Source organism: Camellia sinensis, chromosome 5, assembly GCF_055761805.1.
Source record: "Camellia sinensis isolate YWXY chromosome 5, ASM5576180v1, whole genome shotgun sequence".
In the NCBI taxonomy this organism is placed as follows: Eukaryota; Viridiplantae; Streptophyta; class Magnoliopsida; order Ericales; family Theaceae; genus Camellia; species Camellia sinensis.
This window is the reverse complement of record NC_138965.1, coordinates 19,999,790-20,011,511: the sequence shown is the minus strand read 5'-3', so window position 1 is coordinate 20,011,511 and position 11,722 is coordinate 19,999,790. Positions and strand designations below refer to the sequence as shown.

The window sequence follows — 11,722 nt, the reverse complement described above, 5'->3', positions numbered from 1 at the left end:
ACAACTGGCGCGCGGAGCAAAGCTTTCCCACAGACGGCGCCAACTGATGATACAGTTTATGATGGTAGAACGGGTCGAACTGATCCACGCTCCTTAAGCCTATGTCCGAATGACTAAGCCCACCTGAACACCTGCACAAGAGTTCAACGGGGAACGGGGAGTCCCCCAGCGAACCCTCCGACGAGCAAGTAGAGAGAGAAGTGGAGTGTAGAGATGGAATAGAGATAGAAATGCTTAACCTTCTACATGTCTTTGACGTCTGCTTATATCCTTTGGTAATCATTACATTGTCTCTTTCGACCTGTCACCTTGGCCGAAAGTCTATGTTGTAGCTTACCTTGTTCAAGGTGAGGGTGTGTTGTCCCGACGGAGAGGGGTTATCGCAATAAATGTTGTAAGGGGGCCTCATTAATGGCGATGCGCAGTGGCAATAACTTTGCAGATCTTTGTCTGCCGATGTGACTTGCCCTTTTCTCGTCATGTGTCTTGATGTCATTGGTTCTAATTGCTACATGAAGCTTCGGCAGTGCTGAGTTTCAACATTTGAGATATGTGTTGGGCCCTAAATGGTGAGCTCTAATCTTTATGGACTTACCCATGTCATTAGAGACTTATCCCGTCATTAATTTTAAAATTTAGAAATTAATTAACGAGCACACAAACTGATATAAACACCTAATTAACAACAAAATGAAAAAATAAAATGTAAAGTGGGCTGGCCCTCCAAGGCATTGAAGTCATTAGTCAAAAAACACACACAAGAGAGAGGAGTTGCGGGTAAAAGAAGGATTGTGCTTGCAGTTTTTCGTGCACGTGGACCAGAAGTCTTATTATTTGTCTACCTTTCTATATCACTCTCTTCTCTTGTCCTCCAAGATTGCAATTTATATTATTATTTTACCATTCTATTTACCTTTGTTTCAATCTAGGGGAGTTGCGGGTAAAATCAAACATGGTGAATATGTTGGTGATGTTTTTTTTTTTTTTTTTTTTTTTTTTTGACTTTTTTAGTTGTATACAAAAATGTGAAACTTTATTTAGGCCCTGGTTTGACAAATTTTCTAGACTAAATAATTACAAAAGGATAAAAAAAAAATCAAAAAAAGTAAAAAAGTAAAAAAGTAAAAAATCAACAAAAAAAAATTTCTCATTTCAAATTCAAAAAGTCAAATAAAAAAATCAAATAAACAAAAAAGTTTTAGATTAAAAAAATCAAAAAAACTAACTAAAAAATCATTAACAAAGGACCCCTAATGTTTTATCTGAAATTTCTATTTTACCCTTACTTTTGTTATATGCAAAAAGTTGATATAAGAATATTTTGTTATATGCAAAAAGTTATAAGAATATATTATCATTGTGCCAAAATGGACTCATCATCTGTCTCTCTCTCTCTCTCTCATCCCAATCTAATAGTGGTCAAGTTGCTTAGTAGTCTCTTTGGCTTCTTCACTTGCTTCCTCTACTGTATCTTCTTCTTATTCTTCTTCGTCTTCCTCCTTGGTTTTCACTAAATTACGTTCCACCCCGTTTCTGGGTCTCTCTTTTGCACTCACACCCCTGTGTTCTCGTAGAGCGAAACGCATGGCTCACTCTCTCACTCGTGCCACTCTCGGCCTCACTCATCCTTCTCCAATCGAACCCCGCAAGGTCTCTCTCTCTCTCTGAATTATTGTATATTCATTCTAAACTCGCAGGGATTTGAGTTGTATTACTATGAATAGATGATATTGGTTTATGGGTTTATAGGAGGGGTGCAACTTGGGCGGCCTCAACCCGAGCAATCCGAACTCAGCCAGAATTTTTTTAGGACTTAGATAAGATATTTTTGAATTACGGGCTTGGGCAAAAATTCAAAAGTCCGAATTAAATTTGGACGGGTTTGGGCAAAGACGTCAAACAACCCGCGTAACCGAAGCCCGAATTATACATATATAGACATATAAAAATATTAAATATATATATAAATTATTAGCCATTATATGATATTAAAATAATTTAGATTATTAAATTATATTGAATATATATTATTATATATACGAATAACATAAATTTTTTTTTTTTATTTTCACTCATAAATTGTAAGGACTCTTATAGCGGCATATCTCTTACATTATATAAATTATTTGTTTTGGTGGTATTAATGATTTTCTATATAAAAAAATGTAAATAGAGTCAAATTTTAATAATTTAATAATGTAGCTGGAAAAAAAAAAACAAAATTCATTTATAATTCGAGCAATTCGGGTAACTCGGGTCGAGCTTGGACAAGCAACTTCGAGTTACAATTCGGGCCTGGGCAAGTCTCAGCACAACTTGGGCTGGGCTTGAACAACCTCCAAACCCGCCCGAGTTGCACCCCGAGTTTATAATTGTATTTATTATAAAATTTCACAATTGTTATCATTTGGCTTGATTATTGATATTTATTTTATGGGTTTTTTTTTTTTGTGTGTGTGATCAAGTTGATGAAAAAATGGCTAAAAGTTGCTTCAACCATTTCATCAAGTTTGTATCAAATCAAGGGAAAGGCAATTTCTTCACCAAATCAAGGATGAATTAAGTTCATCACCAAATTTCCAATAGTCAATATTTTTACTCAATTTTGATCATTTTTTTCAAAAAAAATAAAAAATAAAAAATAAACTAAGGATTGGAGATGGTTTTGTTTCATAAAATAAATCATGTTTTAAGGATAAGTTTGGAATTTTTCAAACAGATTTTGATTAAAAAAAGATTTAAGGTTTTAACCAAATTTTTACTCAAATTTGATGAATAAAGATTGGATGGATGCCATTAGTTCATTGTATACATGTCTTTTTTACTGATGTTGTTTTAACATAGAGTGTGTGATTAAGTGATACAAAATGCTTGTTTATGTGTGTTTGTGAAAACCCTGAAAGATCTCTTTTGCTGCAAAAGAGATTGATTTGGTGGAATGGAAAGGAGATATACTTGCAGTGGGTGTTACAGAAAAAGACATGGCCAAAGACGAAAACTCAAAATTCCAAAACTCAATTTTGAAGAAACTTGATTCCCATTTGGGGGGTTTGTTGGCTGAAGCTTCTTTGGAAGAAGATTTCACTGGTAAAGCGGGACAGTCAACAGTTCTCAGGCTTCCAGGTCTTGGCTCGAAGAGGATTGGGTTAATTGGGCTTGGACAGTGTGCTTCAACTACAACTGCCTATAGCAGTCTTGGCGAGGCCGTTGCTGGGGCAGCAAAGGCTGCTCAGGCAAGTAATGTGGCCATTGTGCTCGCCTCTTCTGAGGGGCTCTCTGCTGACTCAAAACTCAGTACTGCTTCAGCTATAGCATCTGGTATTTGTTTCTTCTATTTTCTGTTTTTTCCTTTGTTAGAACTTAGATTTGAATTTGATACATAATGCTTGCTTGGACATATAATGGGGGTTAAGCTTGGTGGAATGACTTGAAATGATAGGAACTGTGCTGGGGATTTATGAAGATAATAGGTTTAAGTCAGAATCAAAGAAGCCAGCACTTTCATCTGTGGATATTCTTGGTCTTGGAACTGGACCTGAGGTCGAGAAAAAGCTTAAGTATGCGGAAGATGTTTGCTCTGGGATAATTTTAGGGAAAGAGCTGGTAAATGCACCCGCCAATGTGCTCACCCCTGGTTTGTAATCTTATACTTCTATTCTTCTCTTCTGTACTTTATAATTGTATCGTGTAGTTTAGTGTAGTCTCCCTTCATATTGTGCTTTTAATGCATTTGTATAACCTTTGATTTACCATGCTAGTATGCTCAAGGGTCATAATTTTTTGGTGGTTCGACTTTTGCTTCTATCAGTCTATTGGTATTTGCCAGAGTATGCTGATCTTCGCTATTGATTGTATTTGATCTCTTATACCTCAGGAGTACTAGCTGAAGAGGCTTCAAAAATTGCCACCATGTACAGCGAGGTTTTTTCTGCAACAATTTTGGATGCAGAGCAATGCAAAGAATTGAAAATGGGTTCCTACCTTGGTGTCGCTGCTGCTTCAGCAAATCCTCCACATTTCATCCATTTATGTTACAAACCACCAAGTGGGCCTGTTAAAGCCAAGTTGGCTTTGGTCGGAAAAGGGTTGACTTTTGACAGGTGATAACATATTTCCAGAATTATATATTTTGCATTTCAGTCATCTATTGGAATGAGATAACTGGTGCTGTCATTTTTGGGAAATGTATGTAGATGAACACTGTATCTATTGAATTGAGGTTCTCTGTCGCAATATTATTATGAGCCAGGTTGAATAGCGACTCACTTTTTCGGTGTCTTTAGTACCCGTTCTCTCTGTTTTCTCTCTGCCCGTGCCTATTGCAATTGTAATTGAATTGGCATTCATTAAAAAAAATATAAATAAGGTGTGAATGATCAAATATCTGTTTTTTCTCGCTGTATGTGTACATGGGTTATTGAATATTTATTTGTTACAATTGTAGTGGTGGCTACAACATCAAGACAGGACCAGGCTGTATAATTGAGCTCATGAAATCTGATATGGGAGGTTCAGCAGCAGTTCTGGGTGCAGCAAAAGCTCTTGGTGAAATTAAACCTGCAGGAGTAGAGGTTAGTTATTTTTTATTGAACTTGATGTTGCTTTTCCGTTGACGTTGTTGTGGTGAGGAACCTTATCCTAATAACATTCCGTTTGTTTCGGAGGAAAACATTTTCCAGCGGAATTTCCAGAAAACCTTTTTTTATATTTGGTTGCGTTGCTGGAACTAATGTACTATTGTTTGTATTAGTAGTAGTGTTGGTGATGCGACGGAGGTGGTGTGGTGGCAGCGGCAGTGGCAGTGTGGTAAAATTGATAAGATTGTAGTCCGGAAAATATTTTCCACTAGCATTGGTAGTGTGGTGGCATTGATAAGACTTTTGTCCAAAAAACGTTTTTCACCATTTAAAAGTGGAAACCATTTTCCACCCAAATAAGCTTGTTTTCCGTTGACCGTGGAAAATGTTTTCTGTTGATTTTAATTTTCTATTATACCAAAAATGCTAGAAAATGTGGTAAACATTTTCCGGCTCCCAGACAGAGTGTGAGTTCCGTTGCATGGTCCCCCACCCAGAGTGGTTATTTATGTCTTTGACTTTCAAGCTCCGTGCAACTCAGATTGGTAGTCCATACAGTTTTGGTTTAGTAAAGTCATGTTTTACTCGCAGGTTCATTTCATTGTTGCAGCTTGTGAGAATATGATAAGTGGAACTGGTATGAGGCCTGGAGACATTGTCACAGCCTCAAATGGAAAGACAATTGAGGTAATTTTCTTCAGTTTTCTGAAAATGGACATCTGTTAATCAGCTTATGAGAGGATTAAATGACTTAATTTGTCTTGTTGAATTTCACTTGTGTTTGTTTGTCATACTTTTTTCACAAAACAAGTTTTTTCTTGAATGGCTTATATATATGATTTCGCCCGCCTTAATTGTTTTTCCATTAAATTTCCTGCTAAATAAACAAGTAATAAGTTTGTTTTCGTTGGTTGTGTTGTATCAGTGTTGTGAATGACTTGCCTGAATGATAAAAGAAAATTTAGGGGGAATTTGAAATGTACTGTTTCTTTTTCTTATATATGTATATATCTTATATGACTTATGTCTATAAATATTAATTTTTTTAGGCAAGTAACATGTAAGGCTTCAATCATATAGAGAGAAAAGAAGGGAGAGAAACATGGTAGAGTACAATAATTGTACCAAAGATGTTGAGTGGGAGAGGGTGTCCTTTATTTGAAACTCTTGCCCATGTGAACCAAAACTCATCTCCAACTTGTAAGGGGAAGTAAGTAGGGTTTGTTTTCCTAAAGAAGTAGAAATTAAACTATATTGCACTTTAACAAAAGGAAAAAAAAAAGGTTCAAGATGAAGAAGATGATGTAAAGACAATTGGAAGAAGTCAATTCTCAAATGACATTTTCCAAATGGATCTAAATAAGTAGTTTAAATTGTACAATTTTTGTCACTACCATACAGTATTGTACTTGTATTGTTGGACAAGTTAAGTTTCACTTGAGATTTTTCCTTTTCTTTTATCCTTTATGAATTTCTGTTTAAACATTAATGTACTAATCAAAAGTGTTATACTGGCTTCAATGTATTGCAGGTCAACAACACTGATGCGGAAGGCAGACTTACACTGGCAGATGCTTTGGTATATGCCTGTAACCAAGGTGTAGAGAAGGTATATAAACATCATGACAAATGCACTTTATTTAGCAAAATTATAGATTTATTGTTTTTGGTTTATTTAAATTTTCCTTATTTTGTTGAAATTAATCTGTTTTCTGAAACATCAGTTCTCTGTTATGTAATACCAGAGCCCTTCAGAGTTTATATGGATAAAATAGAGACATGCCATTTTAGAATTGTGTATTGTGATGATAAATCAATTGGTGGTTCATTTTCCCAACTCTTTTTGGAAGAGTTTGCTTTGCTCTATTTTAGAAAGTTCAGTTTGTCTGTTAAGTTGTGATGACACTATGATCAATTGTTTTGCAGATAGTTGACATAGCAACTTTAACTGGGTTCTGCAGAATTGCTCTTGGACCCTCAATTGCAGGTACATGCTTTTGAATTTCTTATAAGAAAAAAAAAATATCCCTATCTTGGTGATGAATTTTGTATGTGGAAATAATATCCCAGCTTGGAATCTTTTTTGTTTTGAGAATCATGCAGAACATGTTGTGACATCTGAAAATAATAATAATAATAATAAATTAAAAAAATAAATTCATTGAGAATTAGAACGATGCTTTCATGATATCATTTGAATTGTTGAATAGTACATACTGTCAGGATTCCTTCAGAAAATTCAGAAATTTATTGCAATGGCTTGTTGAACAATTTTTGAAATTTTTAGATTTACTTTGGCATTATCTTTACATAGCTGCCATTAATATGGTGCCTTAATACATACTACAATCACACTTGACAGAAAAAACAACCAATTCTAAAACTTGAGTCATCGTTTTGACAATCTTTCTCTTGATGGAATTCGTATCTTTAATAATAAACAGGTATCTTTACACCGAGTGATGAGCTTGCAAAGGAGGTACTTGCAGCTTCAGAGGCCGCTGGGGAAAAACTTTGGAGGATGCCTTTGGAGGATAGTTATTGGGAGTCTATGAAATCAGGAGTAGCCGATATGGTCAATACTGGCGATCGTGAAGGTGGTGCCATCACTGCAGCCCTTTTCTTGAAACAGGTAATGCCACTGACCATTCTAATTGTTTGTTTCTACTTTTATGATGGGGCATCGTTTTAAATAACAATATCAGGATATATATTGGTATTGGCATATACCAGTCAATATTAGATAGTATCTACTAATATATTGACGAATAACGGTATTAAAAAACCAAAATCTAGATACGTAAAGGGTGATCCGATATTTAAAACCGAGTCAGGAGTTTATGCTGTATTGTGTAATGGAAGGTTTCCCTCCTTGTTCTTGATCTTGTTCTTTTTCTTTAAAAGGAATAATGCGTGCCACATTGGACTCAAATCGGTTTAATGGGCAAACTGCAAGAAATTTATTTTGCTGTCTAGTAAATCCATGAGGCTCATAGTACAACTGGTGTTGAGTCAGTGTCAGTGTTTGGAAAAGATCATCTGAAAGCTTACTTTCAGAATGTAACCTGCAATTTGGGAAATATTGTTTACAAATGGATGAGCCAATTTGTCATAGTGTTGATGTGCCTAAAAGCAACCCATTTGGCATGCCCACCATATGAGATGTTGCTGGGTACCTCTGGATTTCTAGCCATTTTTGTGTGTGCTTTATTTATGTCGCGGGAAGCCCTATTGATAATCTATGAAGTATGGATATTTCAGCAAACATGTCGGCCTTATTTGGTATAACTCTCAAAATACAATTTTTGAAAAAAAATTTCAAAATTTTGTTTGGTTGAAAATTTTTTTAAAAAAAATTCCAAGATCACTTTCTCTCTCTTACACATCAATCGATCACTTTTTCTCTTTTATCTGTCCTTCTCAATCACTTTTTCACTTACACACATTTATTCAATTACAATAAAATATCAAATCATTCCAAATTCTCATATTCCAAAACTATTTCCAAAATATACAACCAAACAAACCAAAAAAATTTCTAAATTCTTTCTCCAAGATTTTTTTAAAAATATTTATCTCTCAAAACCAAAACGAACACACCCGTCATATCTAGTACCGGATAGATATTTTTGCATATGTACTAGATACACGAAGTATGTATCCAAATTTTTTCATTTTAATTTTTGCCTTAGAGCATCTCCAACGGTTCACCTAATTTTTCACCAAATTTGAGTAAAAAAATGACCATTTTCTCAATTTGATACAGAATGCTCCAATGATTGATTTTCATCAAATATGCTCCAGGGACAATCGGTTGGTCGACTGGCTACCAGTAAGGCAAAAATTTTTTTTTTTTTTTTGAATTGTTTGAACCCACCTATTTGAACTGTTTGAACCTTTTAGTGGTCGACCGGTAAGGCAAATTTTTTTTTTTGAATTGTTTGAACCTACCCATTTGAACTGTTTGAACCTTTTTGTGGTCGACCGGTTGGTCAACCAGCCGGGCAACCGGCTGGTTGATCGGTTCCTCTCCTCCAACGGTCACAAACAGTAATTTGCTGAAATCTTTATCCTGTTCTCAGTTTAATGATTTTTTTGTTCAATTCTCAATTTGATACCAATTTGGTGAAACCGTTGGAGCTTCAAAAAGTGATTTTTTCACCAAATTTCAAATTTGATGCCAGGTTTGGTGAACCGTTGGAGATGGTCTTACCTTAGTAAATTAGTATGTATCCAAGTCGTATCTTAGCCGAAATAGTATTTTCTTCTATATAGAAATGAAGTTAGTTTATTGGACTTCTTTTAAAAATTAAGCTTTGATTTGTAAATTATTTAAGATAATGATGTTTAATTTTGGTTTATACCGTACTTTTGGCGTTAAATGTGAAATGTATGTTGGGTCTTAACTGAATTAAATTATTTAACTAATTTTTGCATTAATTCAAATTAAAAATAAATATTTTTTTTACAAAACGTACCAAGTTGTACCCATAGCTTGTTTTTAAAAATATTTTTTATTATAGATTTTACTATATATACCCATATCATACCAATACTCATATCAGAGAATACCTAATATATATCACAAAATGGTTTACATATCACGCGCAATATACGTGCTAACTCAAATGATGACAATTTTTGCTCTTTCCGAATATATATTTTTGTTTGAAGTTCAAATTTGTTCATGCTGGTTAGAAGTAGACCTCGGAATTCTTCATTGTTGTTTGTTTTCTATGTTTTTATGTAATTTTTTTTTTCTTTTTTTTTTTGGGGGGGGGGGGGCAGTTTGTTGATGACAAGGTTCAATGGATACATATTGACATGTCTGGACCTGTCCGAAATGAAAAGAATAAAACTGCAACAGGATTTGGCATTTCGACTCTGGTGGAATGGGTTCTCAAAAACTCTTCTTAGATCTCTGTTTCTGTTTCTGTTTGGGGCGAGAAGAAAATCTGTATGGGGTTGTTTGCACTGAGATCCTCACTTTTGTATGAATATGAAAAATACTATAATAATTTTAATATATGAAAAAGGGAAGTAATGGGCTGTGGCATTGGTTGTTTGGAAGCTTGTTTCAGTAAATTTTAACTGTTCACTTCTATCTTTTCAAAAAATTAAAAAAACAAAACAAGTTTCTCTTTACACTGAAGGTTTTTTATTATTTCTTTTTTGGTAGTCTGAAATTTGACATGTTGAATTTCTGTTTTTTGGTTTGGTTTGGTTTGGTATGTGTTGTTTATGAAATACCCTTGAGTTTGCTAGAGTTAATTACAAGTTTTTGTAAGATTCCTGAAAGCTTTTTTGTATCTTGTATATTCAATGTGTGAATGATTACAATCAGACCTTAGATTATATAGCCCTAAATCCTAAACCAAAAGGGAGAATATAATTATGCCTCTAATAGGACTTTAACACAACCATACCTCTAATAGGACTCTAATTTGTACAACCACAATCATGCCTAATTTGGAAAATAATAGAAAATAAACAATATATTCTCACACCCCCGCTCAAACTCAAGGTGTTTTAGCAGAAAACACTGAGAGTTTGCTAAGAAGAAACTGAAACCGAGTGGTAGTGTGAGTCTTGGTGAAGAAGTCCGCAAGTTGTAAAGCCGAAGGGATGAAAGGAAGCGAGATAGAAGCAGACTGCAGATGTTGGCGAACAAAGTGACAATCAATCTCAATATGTTTCTTCCGCTCATGAAAGACAGTATTGTGAGCAATCTGAACAGTACTGCGATTTTCACAGTGGAGAGAGGTTGGAGAAGACTGAGAGACACCCAAATCAGACAAGAGACAACGAAGCCAAACAATCTCAGCAGTGGCATGAGCCATAGCACAATACTCAGCTTCAGTAGTAGAGTGAGCAACGACTGATTGTTTCTTGCTCTTCCAAGAGATTAAGGAATCTCCAAGAAACATACAGAAACCAGACGTAGACTTACGATCAGTAACATCACCAGCCCAATCAGAGTCAGCATAGGCCACCAAGTCCATAGAGGAAGTAGAGGACAACAATAAGCCCTGAAAGATAGATAGCGAAACGCCTGTCCCCCCTCCAAACCCCTTTGGTCGGTTTCACTGGAGACCGGGTGACCTCCATCGGCTCCGTCGACCTCCCCATCACCATCGGCGAATACCCACGGCAGACTACCAAGTTGCTCACTTTCCTTGTGGTCGACTATCCCTCTGCCTATAAGATCATCCTTGGTCGCACCGCCCTCAACGCCTTTCAAGCTGTCACTTCAACCTACCACCTCGCCATAAAATTTCCCACCGACCAGGGGGTCGGGACAGTACGGGGGGAGCAGACCATAGCCAGGGAATGTTATGTTGCCTCACTCAAGGAAGTCAAGCTGAAGGAGGCCATGATCATTGAAGGACTTGACGCTCGAGATGAGGATGAGCTGGTCAGAGGCGAACCGGTGGAGGACCTCGTTGAGATTCCCATCGATCCCACCAACCCAATGAAAACCGCTAAGATCGGCAGCTAGCTATCTCCACAAGCTAAGGCCGACCTTACTGCCCTTCTGACCGAGCACAATGATGTATTCGCCTGGACTCACTCAGATATGCCAGGCATCGACCCTTCTTTCATAACTCATCGTCTCAGCATTGAACCTCATTTCCGACCTTACCGCCAGAAGCAACGCGTCTTTCATCCAAAGCGCGATACTCTTATAGCCGCAGAGGTCAACAAACTCCTTGAGGCCCAATTCATCAAAAATGTCGACTACCCTAAATGGTTGTCAAACGTGGTCCTCGTCCGCAAGAACAATGGCAAATGGCGACTCTGTGTCGATTACTCTGACCTGAACCGAGCTTACCCCAAAGACAGCTATCCTCTGCCCCGCATAGATCTGCTGGTCGATGCCACGGCCGGTCATCAAATGCTCAGCTTCATGGATGCTTTCTCTGGCTACAACCAAATCCTGATGCACCCGTCCGATCGGGAACATACATCCTTTATCACCGACCGAGGTACCTACCATTACCAAGTAATGCCATTCGGATTGAAGAACGCTGGGGCCACCTACTAACGGTTGGTCAATACCGTTTTCCATCACCAAATAGGTCGGAATATGGAAGTATGCGTCGACGACATGCTAGTCAAGAGCAAACTCTCCACTGATCACCTGA

General features: G+C 36.6%; 1 protein-coding gene across 1 annotated transcript; it reads left to right on the top strand.

The window, feature by feature from the left end:
- The first annotated feature begins 1,316 nt into the window (after nt 1-1,316).
- Nucleotides 1,317-9,647, top strand: LOC114300155 (neutral leucine aminopeptidase, chloroplastic-like). Its single transcript, XM_028245040.2, has 10 exons — nt 1,317-1,650; nt 2,904-3,318; nt 3,440-3,634; nt 3,875-4,100; nt 4,445-4,571; nt 5,169-5,264; nt 6,109-6,186; nt 6,504-6,564; nt 7,022-7,209; nt 9,366-9,647. The coding sequence occupies exons 1-10, from the start codon at nt 1,585-1,587 to the stop codon at nt 9,492-9,494; spliced, it is 1,581 nt and encodes a 526-aa protein (XP_028100841.2). The 5' UTR covers nt 1,317-1,584; the 3' UTR covers nt 9,495-9,647.
- Nucleotides 9,648-11,722: the final 2,075 nt, after the last annotated feature.

Bases quoted from the DNA above. Each gene is read 5' to 3' on its own strand.
- LOC114300155 (XM_028245040.2), top strand. From the start codon at position 1,585: ATGGCTCACTCTCTCACTCGTGCCACTCTCGGCCTCACTCATCCTTCT. The intron at 3,319-3,439 runs GTATTTGTTTCT...TTGAAATGATAG, and splicing joins TGCTTCAGCTATAGCATCTG to GAACTGTGCTGGGGATTTAT. The intron at 6,187-6,503 runs GTATATAAACAT...ATTGTTTTGCAG, and splicing joins GTAACCAAGGTGTAGAGAAG to ATAGTTGACATAGCAACTTT.